Below are 21,307 nucleotides of genomic sequence, written 5' to 3'. Positions count from 1 at the left end.
ATTCTGTTCTGCGCTCGGTGCTACTGTCAGCCTGTCCTCAGGTTACCACCCGCAGTCCAACAGACAGGCAGAACGAGCAAACCAAGAACTTGAAGCCGGCCTCCGTTGTCTCGCTGCCCAGAATCAATCCGACTGATCTGAGTACCTAGTCTGGATCGAATATGCCCACAACACCCATCCGTCTGCCGCCACAGGATTGTCACCCTTCGAGGCGTCGTTGGGCTATTCTCCCCCCCTGTTTCCCTCTCAGGAACTCGAACTTGCGGTTCCCTCCGTCCAGGAGCATCTCCAGCGCTGCCAGCGCATCTGGACTCAAGCCCGAGAGGCCCTCCTTCGTACCAAGGAGGCTAATTGCCGCGTGGCCAACAGGCACAGGATGGAGGGTCCTGTTTATCAGGTCGGGCAGAAGGTGTGGTTATCATCAAGGAACATTCCCCTCCATTCCTCGTCACGGAAATTGTCGCCCCGGTTCATCGGGCCGTACGTCATCGACAAAATAATCAACCCTGCCTGTGTTCGCCTCCGCCTACCTGCCGCCCTTAAGGTACACCCCACTTTCCATGTTTCACAAATTAAACCCGTTCTGGACAGCCCTTTGTGCCCGCCTTCCGTCTCCCCACCTCCCACCCGTATCATTGACGGCGCCCCGGCCTTCACTGTTTCCGGGATCTTGGATGTTCGCTGGCGTGGTCGTGGTGTTCAATTCCTGGTGGATTGGGAAGGGTATGGGCCTGAGGAACGCTCATGGGTCTCTCGTTCTCTCATCCTTGACCCTTCCCTCATCGCCGATTTCTACCGTGCCCACCCGGATCGGCGCCCTGGCCCACCTGGAGGTGGTCGTTGAGGGGGGGGTACTGTCATGGTGGCCCGTCAGGATCCTCCCCCTCCCAGCTCTGCTCACGACTCGCAGCTGTTACTACTCACCTCATCTACACACCTGCTATTTAAAGAGATCCACCTCAAGCTTTCTTCACCAGTTCGTTAACCCTGATGGTGCTCACCTCACCTCATGCCACGTCTGGCCCTCAATGCCAAGCTTCGCCTGCTTACCTTGCTTTGTTTTGCTGTGCTTCAGGTCTGCCGTTTCTCCACGAGAGTAACCCGAGTCCACTTCCATCTCGAGCAGAAGCTGAAGTCCGCCACGCTCCTCCAGAACTCCAGCCACGCCACCGTCAAGAACTCCAGCCACGCCACCGTCAAGAACTCCAGCCACGCCACCGTCAAGAACTCCTGCCACGCCACCGTCAAGAACTCCATTATCGCCGCCGTCAAGAGTGCTGATCCCGCCGCAGAGAAACTCACGTGTACACCGCGGGCCGAAGACTCCTCGTCCAGCTCTACGCCACATCCCCCTCCTGGATCCGCCGGCCCTTTCAAAATAAAACCCATTACTTAACTTTCACCTATCTGCCTATTCTTTCCGGGTTACAGCATCTGGGTCCACCTAGTTCAGATCATGACAGTTTACATGCACAACGATTGGATCAACAATCGGCATAACCCATCTATCTCGATCAGAAATAAATTTTGATCCGAACGAGTCTGATCGGGGCAGAGTTTTCCGAACGGTGTGTTTACATGATGCATTTTCCTTCCGATGAGGCGTTCTTTCCGATTACTTTGGCCCATGTAAACGCAGCTAGTGATCTGAGGTCTTAACCCCCAAGTTCACAGTAGAACATCTGGATCACAGAGACTGACAGCTATCACTCGGACCATGATGATGACGACTATGATGAAGACGGAAGACATCAGTTGTAAAATGTCAGGTACTGGTATGTGAAAAAACAGAACCGTGTCTGATATAGAAGAACCTAAGAAATCAAGTTTCTGCTTTAGTTTCTTCTTTTAGTCATCAAACTGTTTCATTCACAGATCAATGATTTCTCTAGAAAGAAGATGATGAACAGAAGAAAGAGGATTGTAGAAATGTGCTTCTAGAATGACTGACATTGTAGAAATGTGCTTCTAGAATGACTGACATTGTAGAAATGTGCTTCTAGAATGACTGACATTGTAGAAATGTGCTTCTAGAATGACTGACATTGTAGAAATGTGCTTCTAGAATGACTGACATTGTGGAAATGAAGACATCTTTTCATTCTGGACCGTCTGCTTTGGGTTCAAACCTTTCAGAAGGTTCTGGATTGGATTTAATTTGGACAAATATGATCCTTCTTTGGTCTTTAGCTAAAAGATCATATGAGTGTTAAAAACAAACAGATTTTCTTCTTTAATGCTTTTATTTCTAATTATTTTCAAACCTTTCATTCTTTGTAAATCAATCTGAACACTGATCTGATTTATCAACACAATCACTTCTGGACTCACCTGAACTTTCTGCAGTTCCTAACAGCTGGGATCAGTCTCCGTTTACCCTCATCTGATGTGTTGAACTGGTCCAGGTCCAGCTCATCCAGAACCTCCTCTGACATCAGCAGAGTGTAGGCCAGAGCTGAGCAGTAGATCTCTGAGAGTTTCTTCTTTGATTTGTTCTCTGACTTCAGGAACTCTTGGATCTCCTGATGAACTGAGAGGTCCTTCATCTCTATCAGACAGTGATAGATGTTGATGCTTCTGTCAGAAGAGACTCCTCCACTTTTGATCTCCTTCAGGTTGTTGATGGCTCTCTGAATGGTTTCTGGATTCTTCTCTGTCTGACCCAGCAGGCCTCCTAAGAGTCTCTGGTTGGACTCCACAGAGAGACCATGAAGGAAGCGAACCAGCAGGTCCAGGTGTCCAGTTTGACTCTGCAGGGATTTCTCCATGACTCTACTCAGAAACTCATTCAGGGACCGGTTCTCCCTGTTGTCCTCCAGGAAGTCCTCAATAACCTCTACCTTCCTGTTGGAGTAACAGTGGAACATGTAGACTGCAGCCAGAAACTCCTGAACGCTCAGATGAACAAAGCTGTAGACCGGTTTCTGGAAGATCCCACACTCTCTTCTGAAGATCTCAGTACAAACTCCAGAGTACACTGAGGCCTCTGTGACATCCAGACCACACTGCTGCAGGTCTTCTTGGTAGAACATAATGTTTCCTTTCTCCAGATGTTCAAATGCCAGCCTCCCCAGCTTCAGAAGAACTTCCCTGTCAGTCTCTGTCAGCTCTTGTGGACTTGTCTGATGTTCCTGCTGGTACTTGTTCTTCTTCCTCTTTGTCTGGACCATCAGGAAGTGGGAGTACATGTCAGTCAGGGTGGTGGGCAGCTTTCTTCTCTTCTTTGTGGTCAGCAGGTTCTCCAGAACCACAGCAGTGATCCAGCAGAAGACTGGAACTTCACACATGATGTAGAGGGACATGGAGCCCTTGATGTGGGAGATGATTCTGCTGGACAGCTCTCCATCTGGGAACCTCCTCCTGAAGTACTCCTCCATCTGAGCATCATTGAACCCTCGGACTTCTGTCAGTCTGTCCACACATGAAGGAGGGATCTGATTGGCTGCTGCAGGTCTGGAAGTGATCCAGACCAGAGCTGAGGGCAGCAGACGTCCCTGGATGAGGTTAGTGAGCAGCACGTTGACTGAGGACTTGTGTGTGACATCAGACACCAGCGGACTGTTGTAGAAGTCCAGAGAAAGTCTGCTTTCATCCAGACCATCAAAGATGAAGAGAAGTTTGCAGACAGACAGCTGTTCTGCTGGGATCTTCTGGAGTGTTGGATGGAACAGCTGGATCAGAGTGAGAAGACTGTGCTGCTCATCTCTGATCAAGTTCATCTCCCTGAAGGACAGAGGAACCACAGCACTGATGTCTTGGTTCTCCAAGCCCTCGGCCCAGTCCAGAGTGAACTTCTGCACTGAGAAGCTTTTTCCAGCTCCAGCAACTCCGCTGGTCAGAACCACTCTGATGGATCTGTGTTGGTCAGGGAGGACTTTGAAGATGTCTGGGTTCTTGATTGCAGTGTCATGGAGCTGGTTGGTCTTGGTGGTGGTCTCCAGCTGCATCACCTCATGTTGGGTGTGAGCCTCTGGTCTCAGTCCCTCTGTGATGTAGAGCTCAGTGTAGACCCTGTTGAGGAGCGTTTCTCTTCCTGCTTCTTCAGTTCCTTCAGCCACATGTTGACTTCTGCTCCTCAGACTGATCTGATGTTCTCCAAACATCTCCTGCAGACCAACATCTGCTGACAGAGCAGAGAAGAAAGCTCCTTCATGAGTGTTCCACATGTTTCCAGAAGAATCCATCAGCAGATGATCAGGCTCTGACTCACCAGCTCTGGCTCTTTCTGCAGACTGGGGTCCGCTCCTCTTCTTCTCTCTGTGGACACTAAGGAGAAACGTTAGTGAACAACAATCAAAGCAGTCAGTGGGAAGTTCCAGACTGACTCTGATCATGGAGCAGATCCTCTCTGATCTTCAGACTCAGATATTGGGATCCAGACTGTGCTGAATGTGAGCAAATGTGTTTCCAGGTGAAACCAGAGCAGATCTAGTCCATCTGAAGGTCTAAATGATGCCTTAGCTGTGTTTGGAGCTCATGTCTGGACTGAGCTCAGAGAAAAGTTCAGCTGTTTGCTTCATCCTCACAGACTGAGCTTTGTGTCCTCCAGAGTTGTCCAACTCTTTTCTTTCCTCTCAGACCTAAAACGCTCACAGCAGATGGTTGACCTTCCTGGATGGATCAGCTGATGTTCTTGATGAGAACATTGTTGTTCCTGCTGAGAGCTGAACTCTGCTTTGTTCACTAGAAACTGCTTCTTACTGTGAGTCTGAAGGTCCTGGTTCAGTTCTGAAGTATGGAGGACCACCTTTGGACCGGTCACTCTTCATGGATCCACAGCTGGAGGCTGCAGACTGGACTCTCTGTGTGACCTGTTGACCTCTGCAAACACCAAAGCATCAGAGTGTTGGAGGATCTGCTTCTTCATGAACAGCTGATGGACTTTGACATGAACACAGACTGAGCTGTTTAGTCTGGAATAACATGACATGTTTGGATCAACAGTTTCCAGCTTTCAGCATTTTCTGTCAGTCAATCCAGACTTTTTTCTAGAAAAGCTGATTCCAATTCTCCATGTAGAAATGGAGAAATTCTGAGAGCAGAAAGTCAAACTAGAACAATGTGATGTTTAGAAAGCCATGAAAATCTGAATCCTAGGAGTCTGCAGTGATTCTTCTCATTAGACTGGAGCTGCTGTCAGAGTCAGCAGTCAACATGTTTTCTTCTCCAACATCTCTGCTCTCAGAGATACGGTGCCTGTGAACTGACATGGGTAAAATAATAAAGATCTCGTTCCTACACAATAATTAAGTTTTGAGAGCAAAATACTTATTCACGTCAGAAGTGGGTTCCGGGTTGCAGCACAGTCGCGTGTGGCTCACGGTAGCGATACAACTTAAGTGACTTAAGAGTTGATTTTATCTTTAAAAAAAGGGGGGGGGGGGGGGGCTGACCATGTCTCTAAAAAAAACAAGCAACAGGTGACTATGATATTAAAAGATTCTTGATTAAATCCAAGCTACGTTGTATCATTTCATGGAGCAAATGAACGCTAAGCTAACTCCTCCTAGTTCCGAAGTCTCTGAGCTCAAAACGAGCAAAGAGATAACCGGGTCGACATTCTAGAGAAAAGACTGAATGATGTGGAACAACAAGTAAGGATGAATAATGTCATTCTCACCAGATTACAGATCAAACCTCGGGCAAAGCTAAATGCAGCCAGAGTTAGCATTGCTAATGCTAATAGCGCTAGCATTGCTAGCAGTTCTTCTGAATCTGGGAGCAATGGAGAGTCTCAGGAACACCAAGTGGAATCATTTCTCACGTCTAAAGGGATTTCTCTGGATCTAAATACCATCGAGACCTGCCACCAGCTCCCCAGGAGAAAGGAGACGGATAAACCAGCGATGCTCATCAGGTTTGTAAATCAAAAACACAAGTTAGCTCTGGTGAATCAAAAGAGGAATCTGAAAGGATTTATTAACATCTAAAGTCAGACCATTGTCTTCTAAATCCATATTACTAAACTGCTTATAAGCTTTACAAATGGATTAATTAACTTTTTTAAAAGTTTGTTAATTGTTTTGCAGCACCTCATCTAAAGTGAGGACGGTTTTTAGCACAAACAACCACAAACCATAAAGCTTGTAAAAATAACTTTATAACATTTAAACAGACTAAACATACACAAATCGTTCTGTAAAAGATATATAATAATTTAATTCAGACAAATAAAAAAAATTAAAAACATAGATAGGTGTTGGATGACTCTAGCATCAAAGCTAATAAGGATAAAGTATTAGCATCTATCCTGAGTGAAACATTCATTGCAAATCCCATCACCAGGAGACAGTACTCTGCATTCAATGCCAACTGCATTCAATCACTGTTGCCTTGCTTCAAAGTCCACAAGAAAGTTGCACAAGCTAGTAATTTTTGAAGACCGAAGACAATAAACCTACAGGAGCCATGCTAAAGCTAACACGCCAACCTGCCCATCTTTGATTCTGAAAGGAATCAAAGATGGGGGACGAGTGGAAGACTGCGTTTAACACTCCATTAGGACTTTTCGAGTATCTAGTCATGCCCTTTGGCCTCACGAACGCCCCCGCAGTCTTCCAACGACTGGTTAACGACGTCCTCCGCGACTTCCTCAACCGTTTTGTTTTTGTTTATCTGGACGATATTCTGATCTACTCTCCCAACTTGTCTCAACACACTCACCACGTACGACTTGTCCTCGAACGTTTGCTAGCTAATCAGCTTTTCGTGAAAGCAGAGAAGTGTGAGTTCCACGCCTCCACAGTCTCGTTCCTCGGGTATATCTTTGAAGCCGGCAATATCAAACATGATCCAGCAAAGATCGAAGCCGTCGCTAATTGGGAACCCCCTGAAAGTCGGAAGAAACTGCAACAATTTTTAGGGTTTGCTAATTTCTACCAGAGGTTTATTCGTAATTACAGTTCCATAGCTTCCCCCCTCACACAGCTCACCTCCACCAAGAGACCCTTTGTCTGGACCCCAGAGGCTCAGTCTGCTTTCGATAGACTCAAGGAACTCTTTATCTCAGCGCACATCCTCATCCAACCTGACCCCCTCTAGCCAATTCGTTGTTGAGGTGGACGCCTCGGACACAGGCGTAGGGGCCGTCCTTTCTCAACGGGAGAAGACCTCCGGCAAGTTGAAGCCTTGCGCCTTTTTTGTCCCGAAAGCTATCACCCGCCGAGAGAAATTACGACGTGGGTAACCGAGAACTCTTGGCCATAAAACTAGCCCTAGAAGAGTGGCGTCATTGGCTGGAGGGAGCGCACCACCCGTTTATCGTCTGGACGGACCACAAAAACCTGGCCTACTTAAGATCCGCCAAAAGGTTAAATTCTCGACAAGCCCGTTGGTGTCTCTTCTTTGACAGATTCAACTTCTCCATAACTTACAGACCCGGTAGCCGCAACATCAAGCCGGATGCACTCTCTCGACGTTACAGTTCCGGTGAGGATACCGTACAATCCACCATCCTACCATCCACCTGCATCCTAGGCAACCTCACCTGGGATGTCGAGTCCAGAGTTTTACAGGCGCAAAGTGAGGAGCCTAATCACCCTATTGCATCTCCTAACACTCTCTATGTTCCTACGTCCCTCCGCTCGGAAGTCCTCTCCTGGGGTCACGCCTCCCGTATAGCCTGCCACGCCGGAGTCCGCAGAACATTGAACCTCCTGAAACGTCGGTTTTTCTGGCCCTCCACGGAGAAGGATGTCAGAGAATACGTTGCCGCCTGCACAGTCTGTGCCCGTTCTAAGACTGGCAACTCACCTCCGGCTGGTTTTCTTCAACCCCTTCCGGTGCCGGGACGTCCCTGGTCTCACATAGCAATGGACATCGTTACTGGCCTGCCTCCCTCACAGGGTAACACTGTCATTCTCACTGTTGTGGACCGTTTCTCCAAGGCTGCCTATTTCATCCCTCTCACTCAGCTGCCCACAGCTACGGAGTTGGCTGAGATACTGGTCCAAAACGTATTCAGGCATCATGGCATGCCTACGGACATTGTTTCGGACCGTGGACCCCAGTTCATCTCGCAGGTGTGGAGGGCCTTCTGCTCTGCGTTAGGGGCCACGGTCAGCCTAACGTCTGGCTACCATCCGCAATCCAACGGTCAGACTGAAAGGGTTAACCCGTACAGGAGAGTCCCCTTTGGATGACGAAACAGGCTCCGTGGCCCGTGGACGTCACAGGGCAGACACGGAAGTGCAAGGAGGAGGGGCAACTGAGAGCAGAACTCAACAGAGCGCAGATGTAAATAGGTCTCTTTACCCCCAGTTAGTAAAGGATCCCCCACCTAATGATGGGGAATCCTCTCAAACAGGAATGTTGACTATATCACAGACAGGGCAGAAATTACAGTGGTCAAAAACGATGGGAGAGGGACTTTCTCCTCTCCCCTCTGCACCTGAAGAAACATCAGCAATGACAGAATCATTTCCAATGATCCAGGTTGCAAACCCCCAGGCAGGAGATGATCAACCCCCTACTATTTTAGTATATAGGACATGGACAACGGAAGATGTTAAGAAAGCTATAGAAGGTGTGATTTTTTACAAAGCAGATGTGAATCAGTTTGTGCAGGACATGGAAAGTTTGAGACAATCATACCATACCATCTGAATGGTCAGGAAGTGCAGCAGGTGTAGACGGCCGCTTTGGGGCCGGATTGGCATTATGTGCAGGGAGATTGGAATCCTAAGGATGGCAACGCCCCAGTGATTCAAGGTTCAGACCTACTGGAGCAACCAGTTCAAGGTTTGAGAAACAGAGTAGAGGCGCGTTTTATACGCAGAGCTAACTACACAGAGATTGGTAGAATAAAACAAAAAGATGAGGAAAGCTTTGATGATTACAGACTTTGTATACCTACTTTTCAAATTCACTATGGTTTAGAGGATGATGCACGAGCAGATGGGCCCTATCAGCAGCAACTCAAAAAGGCTCTACATGCTGGATCAAAAGATGCAATGAGAAGCTGGGTACAAAAACATTACATTGATTTATCCATGGGAACATTAGAGCAGTATGTGAATCCCGCTATACATGCTGAAAAGCTAGTGAAGGAAAAGAGAAACAAAAAAACTGGGAGCATTCTTTGAGGGAGGAACAGAAGAAGTGTTTTTTCATGGTGGAGGCAGCCGAAGCAGGGGAGGTTTTAGAGGACGTAACAGAAGAGGTTTCAGAGGTAGATGAGGACATCAGAGAGGGGCTTATGGTTACCCCTTTCCAGGGTGTTGGACCTGTGGAAAGGAAGGACACATAGCTCGGGATTGCCCCGAAAAAAAAAGAACAAGCAAGACTCGGCCAGGGGACAGAGGACCTTGCATTTTCTGATACAAAACTTCCTGAAAGGCAGAATGATGAGTCAGATGGAGATGATGAGGAGTTGATAAACTTCCAGGATTTATTGGCTTATGCAGATGTTAAACCAGAAGTTAAATTAAGGATGAATGGAAAAGAAATGACTTTTTTGTGTGACGCTGGTGCATGTAGGACAGCTATCAAAGAACCAATTCCAGGAGCAAAGCCTGCAGCCACGAGAGTTTCAGTGAAAGCAGTGAAACTGTGAACATTTCTCAGTCAGTTTGTGCGACTAACAGATCCTTGTGGAACCAGTTGTGAGTTATCAGTCCTCATGTTTCCAGAATGTCCAGTCAATCTTCTAGGAAGAGATGCACTGTGGTTGTTAAACATTGCACTCGTCCCCACTTCTCAAGGGAACATTGAAGCTAAACATAAAAATGAGATGAAAGAAGGCGGACTCTCTGTGGTAATAGGGGGAGGCTCCTCCTATTACTATTACACCTTGGATGTTGCAAACAACCCTCCAATAAACACAGGACTTGCTCTTTTAGCAGAAGCAAAAAAACATGTCATAGATGTAAGAGATTAAATGTCTCCGGATGACCTTGTGGTACAAAAGATTACCTGCTCCAGAAGATGAGTATGAGCAGCAGCTGGCAAGAGCTACTCCAACTAAAATCACTTTAACGTATTTGTATGCAGATGAACAAAGTAGTGCAGCTGTAGCTGCAAAAATGGGAGAAAACATGTTGTAATTCTAATCACATGTGGCACCCCTACACGTCTCCGTGCTGAAAGGGCACAATCAGCAGTGGCAGGATCTGGGAGTTATGGTTAGGATGGGAGAAAATGCTGATGAACTGGATTCCTACACTATCACGTCCCTACTATCAAGTCCCTCAACTGGACTGACTCAAGCGGCTTTGTTTTGGACGACCTCTGTTAAAATGGGTGTGCATTTGCAAGAAAAACCAAAGGACTGGGCCAAATGATTATTAGTGTTAACTGAGGAGGAGGAAGATCTGTTAAAAGATCTCCCTGAAACCCTGTGGTCTAAAGGACCCACAGCTGTAGGGTTAATTACCAGTTCAGATTAGACCAAAAACAGAATATAGAAAATGTGTTCGACAATACCCTTTAAAACCAGATGCACAAGAAGGAAGTAAACCAGTAATTAAAGATTTAATAGCTGCAGGAGTAATTGTCAAGTGCAATAACTCACCTTGTAACACACACAGCTCACACAGCAGGATGAGATAATGTCTAAAGGAAATTTAGAGACATTTTGCTGATAAAATGGCAAAGGAAGCAGCAACAAAATCTATCCAAATGTTCGCACTAGAAATCAACGCAAATGAAAAAATTAACAATTAAATACTTGTGAAATGCAACAACGGCGTTTACAATCTGAAAATACTAAGGAAAAAACATAATGCTAAAACCCTAAATGATAAACAGTATATGTATGACCAGACAACAGACCTAATTTACCCAAAAATCTTTATAAATGGGCAGCTATATTGACCCATGGGGTAACCCATGTGTCGACGGAAGGACTGATGGGGCAGGTAAACAAACATTACACGACCTATGGATTTAATTCTTATTCAAAAATGTTTTGTAGAGCATGTCTCATCTGTGCCAAGCACAATACTCAGGGAAACCTTAGACCAAAACGAAGGAGGTTTCCAACTCCCCAGTATCCGTTTCAGGTTATACATATGGACTTTAAAGAATTAAACAAAAGTGAAGGGAAAAAATTCTGTCTGGTCATAATAGATGCATTCTTGAATTAAATTGTTCCTAACAAAACATACTGAGTCAATAACAGTAGCTAAAGCATTATGCAAAGATATAGTTCCTCGGTATGGTATACCTGAAAAATCCTATAGTGACAATGGGTCTCATTTTGTTAATCAAATCATAAAAAGGATAGGAACTATATTTCACATTGACTTAAAGAATCACTGTGCCTACCACCCTCAGAGTGCTGGGTTAGTAGAAAGAATGAATGGTATAATTAAGAATAAGCTAAAGAAATTATGAAACTGGAAGGCCATGGACTCAGTGCCTAGATTTAGTAAAACTGTACATAATCATTACCAGTAATCTAGCCACAGGGGTTGCAAGCCAGTTACTTCTGTGCCGGTCCCAAGCCCGGATAAATAGAGAGGGTTGCGTCAGGAAGGGCATCCGGCGTAAAAATTTCCAAAATAACCATGCAAATCATCCACAACACTTTAGACATACCGGATCGGTCGAGGCCCGGGTTAACAACGACCGCCACCGATGCTGTTAACCTACAGGGTGTCGGTGGAAATTTGACTACTGTTGGTCGAAGAAAGAGGGGAGGCAGAAGGGTCCGTGGCCAGAGAGAGAAGGGAAAAGGCAGGAACATAGGTTTGAGAATAGGGACTCTTAACGTTGGCACAATGACAGGGAAAGGCAGAGAGCTGGCAGACATGATGGAGAGAAGGAAGGTAGATGTACTGTGTGTGCAGGAGACAAGGTGGAAGGGCAGCAAGGCACGTAGTATTGGAGGAGGATACAAACTGTTCTATCATGGTGTTGATAGGAAGAGAAACGGGGTAGGTGTGATTCTGAAGGGGGAGTTTGTAAACAGTGTTCTAGAGGTGAAAAGAGTCTCAGACAGGATGATGAGCCTAAAGTTAGAAATTGAAGGGGTGATGGTGAATGTAGTCAGTGGGTATGCGCCACAGGTTGGCTGTGAGTTAGAAGTGAAGGAGAGATTCTGGAGTGAGTTGGATGAGGTCATAGAGAGTTTTCCCAGAGGAGAGAGAGTTGTTATTGGAGCAGACTTTAATGGGCATGTTGGTGAGGGCAACAGAGGTGATGAGGAGGTGATGGGCAGGTTTGGTGTGAAGGAAAGGAATCTGGAGGGACAGATGGTGGTGGACTTTGCGAAGAGGATGGAAATGGCTGTAGTCAACACTTACTTCCAGAAGAGAGAGGAACATAGAGTGACATACAGAAGTGGAGGTAGGAGTACTCAGGTGGACTACATCCTATGTAGACGAGGTCATTTGAGAGAGGTTAATGACTGCAAAGTGGTGGTAGGAGAGAGTGTAGCCAGACAGCACCGCATGGTGGTGTGTAAGATGACTCTGGAGGTCAGGAAGAAGAAGAGAGGGAAAACAGAAAAGAAGACCAAGTGGTGGAAGCTACAGAATGAAGAAACTTGTGAGGAATTTAGGCAGAAGTTGAGACAGGTCCTGGGTGGTCAGGATGAGCTTCCAGATGACTGGGAAACTACAGCAGAGATTATCAGGGAAACAGGTAGGAAGGTGCTAGGTGTGTCATCTGGAAAGAGGAAAGACGGTAAAGAGACTTGGTGGTGGAATGAGGAAGTACAGGACTGCGTCCAGAGGAAGAGGTTGGCTAAAAGGAAGTGGGATGTAGAAAGGACTGAGGAAGGTAGACAGGAGTACAAGGAAGCGCAGCGTAGAGTGAAAAGAGAGGTGGCAAAGGCCAAACAGAAAGCTTACGATGAGCTATATGACAGGTTAGACACAAAGGAAGGAGAGAAGGACTTGTACAGACTAGCCAGACAGAGAGACAGAGATGGGAAGGACGTGCAACAGGTAAGGGTGATTAAGGACAGAGATGGAAAGGTGCTAACAACCCAGGAGAGTGTACAGAAAAGATGGAAGGAGTATTTTGAGGAGCTGATGAACGAGGAAAATGTCAGGGAAAGAAGGGAGGAAGATGTGGTTGTTGTGGAGCAGGAAGTAGCAGAGATCGGAAAGGATGAGGTTAGGAAGGCTCTGAAAAGGATGAAGAGCGGAAAGGCCGTTGGTCCTGATGACGTACCTGTGGAGGTATGGAAGTGCCTAGGAGAGACAGCAGTGGAATTTCTAACAAGGTTGTTCAACAGGATTTTAGAGAGTGAGAAGATGCCTGAGGAATGGAGGAGAAGCGTTCTGGTTCCGATCTTTAAGAACAAGGGTGACACGCAGAACTGCAGCAACTATAGAGGAATAAAGTTGATGAGCCACACAATGAAGCTGTGGGAAAGAGTAGTGGAAGCCAGGCTTAGGAAGAAAGTGGAGATTTGTGAGCAGCAGTATGGTTTCATGCCCCGTAAGAGCACCACTGATGCCATTTTTGCTTTGAGAATGTTGATGGAAAAGTACAGAGAAGGTCAGAAGGAGCTGCATTGTGTGTTCGTAGATTTAGAGAAGGCGTATGACAGGGTGCCGAGGGAGGAGCTGTGGTACTGTATGAGGTCGTCTGGAGTGGCAGAGAAGTATGTCAGAGTAGTTCAGGACATGTATGAGAGAAGTATGACGGTGGTGAGATGTGCTGTAGGTCAGACAGAGGAGTTCAAGGTGGAGGTGGGACTACACCAAGGATCAGCTTTGAGTCCTTTTTTGTTTGCTATGCTGATGGACAGGCTGACAGACGAGGTAAGACAGGAATCTCCCTGGACAATGATGTTTGCGGATGACATTGTAATTTGCAGTGAGAGTAGAGAGCAGGTGGAGGAACAGCTAGAGAGGTGGAGGTTTGCTCTGGAAAGAAGAGGCATGAAGGTCAGTCGTAGTAAGACAGAATGCATGTGTCTGAACGAGAGGGATCAAGGTAGAAGCGTTAGGTTACAGGGGGCTGAGGTGAAGAAGGTGCAGGAGTTTAAGTACTTGGGGTCAACAGTTCAGTGTGATGGGGAGTGTGGAAAAGAGGTGAAGAGGCGAGTGCAGGCAGGTTGGAGCGGGTGGAGGAAAGTGTCAGGAGTGTTGTGTGACAGAAAAGTGTCAGCAAGACTCAAAGGAAAGGTGTACAAGACAGTGGTGAGACCAGCTCTGCTCTATGGGTTAGAGACGGTAGCAGTGAGACAGAGACAAGAGGCTGAGATGGAGGTAGCAGAGATGAAGATGTTGAGGTTCTCCTTAGGAGTGACCAGGTTAGACAGGATAAGGAACGAGTACATCAGAGGGACGGCTCATGTTGCCTGTGTTAGCGACAAAGTCAGAGAAGCCAGACTGAGATGGTTTGGACATGTTCAGAGGAGGGACAGTGGATTTATTGGTAGAAGGATGTTGGACATGGAGCTGCCTGGCAGGAGGGCAAGAGGACGGCCAAAGAGGAGATACATGGATGTCTTAACAGAGGACATGAGGTGGCTAATGTTAGGGTAGAAGATGTCCATGATAGAGTGAGGTGGAAAAGGATGATTCGCTGTGGCGACCCCTGATGGGAAAAGCCGAAAGAGAAAGAAGAAGTACATAATCATTACCAGTACAAAAGGCCACACCCTATGAGACACCTTATGAGTCCAACACCTTATGAGAGCCTTTTGGAAGACCTTACAGGTTACCACAGTTTAAAAACCGATGGGAGACTAATGAAGAAGAAGAAGCAAACCTGGCTGTTTACATGAGGACATTTTTAGAAAAACAAAAAGAAAACTTGACTAATGAAGAACCTCTTGGCTCTCAGTAGGAAAACCAGCTGGTGGAACCAGGTGATTGGGCGCTAATAAGAAGCATAAAAAAACACTAGTATTCACCCAGGTGGGAGGGGCCATACCAGGCACTTCTGATCACTCCTACTTGCTGAAAGGTCCACCTGGATTCAACTGACACACTCTAAAAAGGTAAAAAGCTCAGCGCATATGTAAATTAGGAATACCCAACAAACTTAATAAAAGAGGAGGCAACAGAATATGCGCCAGAGCAGAGAGAGATTGTTGCTGGGTATCATATCTGTCTGTTCTCCTCGTAAAAAGGTACCTTTGCTCTGTTGTCTTTCTTTTCTTATTTAATTATTTTGATGTTAAAGGTTGTTTTAACCCAACACCAGTAGACGGACAGCCAGGTGCGGTATGGGATATTTTAGTTTAGGGTCGAATAGGAATAATAATATTCACGACTTGTCTTCTATTAACATACTTGTTAGCAGCATTTTACATCCGAAGGCTACATGCTACGTATCCCATAATGCATCACACATACATCACACATACATCACACACATCACATACATCACCAGACATGGAGACCTGATTACAGATGCTTTTGTGCTTTTTAAAATAAATAAATTTGATCTCTAAACATCATCCGTGTCTTCCATGTGTTGTAATGAGACACACACAGACAGAAATGTGACGGTATCTGCTGTAAATCCAAATATCTGTGTTTATGTGTGTCTTATAACGTAAATAATTATTTCATTCGCACAAATTGATTAATGCGTGGGAGCTGAATATTATTTTGTGGGAACAAGATATTAATTCGGTGGGAACGGGATATTTATTATTTATCCATGTCAGGTCACGGGTTCCGTACAGAGACTCTCAGAAGACTCGACTGAAAAGATCTCATCACACACATGATGCTCCAAGTGAGTCTGATCAGAGAGATCCAGAACTGAACCAGACCTCAAGTCCTTCATCTGAAAACTGTTGATCATCTGAACTAGAATCCAGCCTCCAAAAACTCTGACAAACACTCACTGGTCCACTGCTGGATGGATGTTCTTGAAGTCTGGAGTCCAACCCTTTGACTTGTCACTCCTGTTGGACCCCCAGCTGGATCCAGATCCAGATCCAGATCCAAGTCCAGGTCCAGGTTGGTTCCTGTGTAGAATGAAGGTTGCTGGTTTGAGTCCTGAGCTCTGACATGGAGAAGATCATGGACAGTTGGAGATGTTCATCTCACCTCTGAGCTTTGCTCTGGTTGTCATGGTTACCATCTCTCCTTTTAGAGGGAGGGGCTCCCTCCTGTGGCTCCTCCCTCTGATCCATGCTGCTGGATTCACTGGACCCCATCAGCTCACCTTTCACCTTCACCTGCAGGGGAAACCCTCATCATCATCATCATCATCATCATCAGTTCATCAGGATGAAGTTTCTGCTTTGGAGCTTCATTTTCAATCCTCTACAGCTTCATCAAATCTTTATTTGCTGCAGCAGAAAAGTGTTTCTTCTGTCAGAAGATGATTCAAATGTTCTGAGAAGTTCTGTCTGCAGCAGGATCAGGATTCTGTGGATCTGAACCAATTTCTCTTTTCTGCTGTTTTTCTGGGACTAAAACTAAATATCTGAATGAGCTCAGAGTTTCCTCACTGACATTTGACCTTTGACCTGTTTTCCTTTATGTCCAGAATCCAGTCAAGCTGCTCTGAAGAAAATCCATGAAAGGAGTTAAAATATAAACGTATTGAAGCATAATTGAAATAACATCAGAGCAAAAGCAGCAGAAAAAGATCAAAGCTGTCCAGATTTTCTTCCTCACATGAGACCCTCTCATTTCATCTGATGAAGATCAAACATTTCCTCCACTCTGACATTAAGTTGCACTTCTTTGCTCCAAAATGTGTTTTCATGGCAACAGGAGGTCGTCAGCTGGTCCCCCCCCCCACTTCAGTTGGAGCAGAACAGAGCTGCTCAGAGGTCAAAGGTCAGCTGCTGCACCTTTCTGACTGCAGTCCTTCACCTGCTGACACGCACACAGGACACCTGAGCAGCAGCTCCGCCCCCCAGCAGAGTCTGTGTGGGAGCTTCCCTCTGCCCACGCTCACATGAGGAGAACCCTCAGCTGATCCTCTTCCTCTCTGCTGCACCTTGTTATGGGGTTGAGTGTGACGGGATTGAAAATTTTGATCAAAATAGCCGCTGTTTCATCTAAAATCATTTCTAAACTGTACTACAGCCTCATTTCATGTCAGAAAAACACAACTTTATATGTTAAAGAAAAGTGGGAAAAGGAAATGTCCATCACTATGTCAGAGAAAGAATGGTATTCAATATGTGTATTAACTCAGTCTTCTACCACATCACTGAAATGGAGGGAATTTAACTGGCCCCGAGCCGGGCCTGCCGTTCTCCCGGCTCGGGGCTCTGGTAGCCCGGAGGGGGGGGGGGGTGCACTCTGTCGGCAACTACGCAGGGGTTCCTGGGCGGGTGCCTTCTGGGCGCAGGGTAGGCAGTGCGGCTGACCGGGAACGGCGGCCGGGTGCTGTGCTGGGTGGTTGGTCGCCGTGGCGGGGGCTGGGGTGGGGGGTGCTTGGGGTTCTGGGGTCGTCTGCCCGTGGCCGGTTTTTCGTCCCTGGCCAGTAGTTGGCGCGTGGCCTGGACTCCCGGGGGTCGACGCTGCATTCACAGCAGGGGTTAAGGCAGGGGTGTCAAACATACGGCCCGCGGGAAGATACGAAGAGTAAAATTTATAAGGATGTTTAAAAAAGGAAGCAAGTTTCTAGTCCATTCCTAGCGACTTGTGATTTTTTTTTAAAATAACCGAAATGTGCAATTCGACACTAGGGGGAGCAAAGGAAAACCAAAACAGGTGAAACAGCATATCTCTGCACGTGCCAAAAGCAAAACTTAATAGCTCTGCGTCTGGGTAGGATGCACTTTGGTTCCCTATGAGCAACACCCTAAAGACCAAAATGTTGTCAAAAAGTGAAGTGGAGTGCTGAGTTTTACATGAAAAATGGACTGAGTTTTTTTTTGCTTGTGTCCATTTGCAATTAAAAAAAAAGAGAAGTATTACCAAAAATTAGCTGGACTGAAAAACAATCGTTTGCATTCACTGCAGCATTGACATCAGTGATGGAGCAGTGACAGCTACCTTTTTGTAAACACGTTGGTGCAAACATCCAAATCCTTTTCAGAGTTGAACTTGTGCCCCAAAAAGCAGTCGATCTTTGCCAACATGAGTCTATCAAGGATTACGATTACAGATACAACATCTCTGAGGAGAGTTGGACGCCAAATGAAGCAATCCAGTCATTTATTGCATTTTCGGTTGCTATTTATGAAAACACCAACATCACAGATATATACAGCTGTGCATATTTATTAGAGATGTTAGAGAGACCATCACAGCTGAGTTCAGCGCTCTAGTTACTGCGCCAGACTATGCTGGAGTGAACTGGTCACGTGATGTCAGTCTGGTCACTGATGGCGCCCCATCAAAGTTCAGGAAAAGGTCAGGTGTTGACTCAAAATTCAGGCATAAACCAGGAAAAGACTGTTGGACATTTCATTGTGTTTTAAACACTTGAATGACAGTAAATGTGTTGCTGCACAGAATTTGAATCCTGATATTGACGGTTAAGTCAAGTTTAAGGAGAGAAGGGGAGGTTAAATTCTTATGTTCACAAATATTAGCAGGTTAAATTTTTTAATTCAATTTTTAATAGTTTGGACATTTACATTTTAGGGCAAGGTGTTTCATTTTTTCTGGAGCGCCTCTTAATTTTTTATTGGGATTGCTTCAATGTCAGATGTCAAATATTCAGTCTATAAAAAATTGAATAGACCAACTTTTTTTGAAGTGAAATTAATTTTATTTGAGATCCATTGGCCCCAAGTGATTAGGCAACTATGTTGGTCAGAGCATTTTTTCCAAATGAGTAAAAAAACTAAAACTAAGATGTTATTTTGCTTTTACGCTACTGGTCCGGCCCACTTGAGATCAGACGGGCTAAATGTGGCCCCGCACCAAAATGAGTTTGACACCCCTGGGTTAAGGGGTTCACTTGGGTGGGTTTATTTTATTATTATTATTATTATTCATTTTTTCTTTTAGTATTTTTATTATTTAATCTATTTTGGGTTCCCTTTTTTTTTTGGGGGGGGGGGGGGTGTGTGTGCTAGTCCTTAGGGAGGTCTGCTCCTCCCCGCTCCTGCCCAAATAAATGTTGCACACAGGCAGATGGGGCTCCAGGAACTGGATGGGTGGATGATGCTGGCGGGGCTCACTGGGGACATCTCTCTCTGGGGTCGCGTTGGTGCCCGCCCTCAATCCCGCTTTTACTTGCATATTAGACACTCTGATTCATCTAGGGCCTTGTGGGGAGGGTCTGGTGGAGGGGGACACGGTGAAACATCCGTGCTCATCTTTCACTGCCCCCCCCCCACAATTTGAACTTCCACTTTAGACACACACACTGCATGCTGGCAGCACACACACAGCAAATACACACCACTCACAGAGGGACCCCGGAGTGGGGGGCTCTGCGGCTTGGCAGCGGTGGGGCCCCCCACACTGGAGACCTATTTTACCTGTAGCACACACACAGCACACCTACACCACCATACATGGGTGGGGTCGGGGAGGGGCGGCCGGTCTTCACCCGCCTGGTCCTCTCAGGGCGGCCAGGCTTGTGGGTATCCTGTCGGCTGCGGTGATGGTCGGGCATACGGCGCTAGGGGTCGGTCGGCTGGGGGGGTTACTGCATGGTACCGGGGTAACCAGAAGATTGTGAGTATGTGTGCGTGAGTGCATGGGTGGGACGGACCTGGGGGCTGGCTCGCTGGGACCCTCTGGGGCGTTCCCTCCCCATCACAGAGAGGGGAGGGCACTGAGAGGGTTGGGGAGGGGGGCTCAGATAATGTGGCAGGGGGGGAGGGGTTGTAGTGTGTAGGGTTATGGGGGGGGGGGGGGCTGTGGGTGCGTGGCGATCTCTGGGTTGCTCAGGTCGCATGCCGGGGCTGGCTTGCGGAGAAGGGGCACCGGTCGGGTGGTGGGCGGCTCAAGGGTTTTGGGGGCCCTGGCTTCGTCCTTGGCCCTTGTCTCGGTGTCCGGCCCGGTGACCCCATGGCTGCCGCCTGGTATGGCTAAGAGCTCCTGTCCTGTGGCCTGGGGGCCCGGACACCAGGTTCGCTTATGTCTCTGGGCGTTGGGGGGGGCCCTGTAGGGGGGCCTTCTCTGCGCTTAGCTGGTTGGGTGGGCAGTCCCCTCCTCCCCCCCTCCTCGGCTGCCTGTGTCCGGATGCTGGGCGGGGCTCCTGGCCTGGGGGTCTCTCCTCCTCTCTCCTGGTCTGGCTGGGTAGGATCTGGTTCCCCTTATGAACACACGGCTCACGTTGGCAGCATGCATGTATCTCCACCCCCACGTGCACGTGCACACTGCCACACTGCTCCCTGTCTGCATTATCCCTCCTCCATACCCCCAGTGTATTGATGGACAGATAGTTTCCGCTCATTTTCGTGTCAGATTCTCACCTTTGATGTAATATTTGTCTTTCCAGCATATCTGGTATAATTGTTACAGCTTAAATTAATAACTTTTTCAAATCAGTGCTTGTATCCCCCACTTTCTCAACTTTCTTCCTTTTACTCTCTTCCACCCCCCCCCCCCCCACACACACTTTCCCTGTCCCTCCCCACACATACTAAATGTAACAATTTAGTATGTGTGGGGGCCCTGGCTTCGTCCTTGGCCCTTGTCTCGGTGTCCGGCCCGATAATACAACAAAAAGGGGTTAATACAAATCTGCACTCTGGCTTCTAAAGTTCTATAACCTCTTTTTGTGATAGTAAAACCTGTCCAACACAAAAGGTAACTGCTCCATATCTCCCCATTATCTTCTCATTGACATCATTTCATATAATAGAAAAACCTGCAACTTTTAATGTGGTTTTGTTTTTTAATTTATTCTTAAATTTTCCCCGCCGCAAACAATGTTTTTGTAGTAGGATGGTGATCACAGTAATGATGGTGAAATTGTGAAGTCAATCCAGTGCTGACTGCTCCTGGTAACATTAGCCAGACCACAAACTCTGGTGTGTGTGTGTAAAAGATAGGAACCAGATAATGGTTAATCATGTAATAAAATGGTTACGGTATAACGGGATGGGATTATATAAATTTGCTTCCTTCCACGCCCTTTCAAGCAATATTTATTAATATGTCTAATTATCCCTAAGTTTGATTCATCATTGTATGAATGTATAACTGATGATTATTGTATTGTATTGTTTCCAATTTCTGTGCTATAAATTGATTCTTGAAATTTAAAAAAACTGAAATATTTGTAGCCCCATAACTCAGCATTAACTTAAAGAATAGTAACCTACAGAGTCGTGATGGGGGGATTGGGTTCGTTGAGCTATGGTAGCTCCCAATCGGGTTACCTATTTAAGTCTAAAAAGTTACAGCATCACAGAACTCAAAATAGACAAGTATGCCTTCCTAAAAAATACGACACCAGACAACCATTTGAAACTGAACACTGTCTCAAGTTTAATACAATAAAGATTTGACCCTCAACA

At 46.5% G+C, this 21,307-nt stretch overlaps 1 protein-coding gene across 1 annotated transcript in view; it reads right to left on the bottom strand.

Annotated features, from left to right (window-relative positions):
- Window positions 1-21,307, bottom strand: part of LOC105358602 (protein NLRC3-like) — a gene marked incomplete at its 3' end in the record, with an annotated part of 56,240 nt that overhangs the window by 15,983 nt on the left and 18,950 nt on the right. The window contains exons 2-6 of the mRNA XM_023961519.1: window positions 15,966-16,096; window positions 15,761-15,883; window positions 4,702-4,821; window positions 4,211-4,266; window positions 2,332-4,123 (exon numbers count right to left, since the gene is read on the bottom strand). Of these exons, the coding sequence (XP_023817287.1) occupies window positions 2,332-4,123; window positions 4,211-4,266; window positions 4,702-4,821; window positions 15,761-15,883; window positions 15,966-16,075 (2,201 nt within the window). The remainder of the gene's footprint in view (window positions 1-2,331; window positions 4,124-4,210; window positions 4,267-4,701; window positions 4,822-15,760; window positions 15,884-15,965; window positions 16,097-21,307) is intronic.

The sequence above is a fragment of the Oryzias latipes genome, chromosome 2 (genome assembly GCF_002234675.1).
Source record: "Oryzias latipes chromosome 2, ASM223467v1".
Taxonomy (NCBI): Eukaryota; Metazoa; Chordata; class Actinopteri; order Beloniformes; family Adrianichthyidae; genus Oryzias; species Oryzias latipes.
Note: the sequence above shows the minus strand (reverse complement) of the source record. Positions and strands in the feature narration are given on the sequence as shown.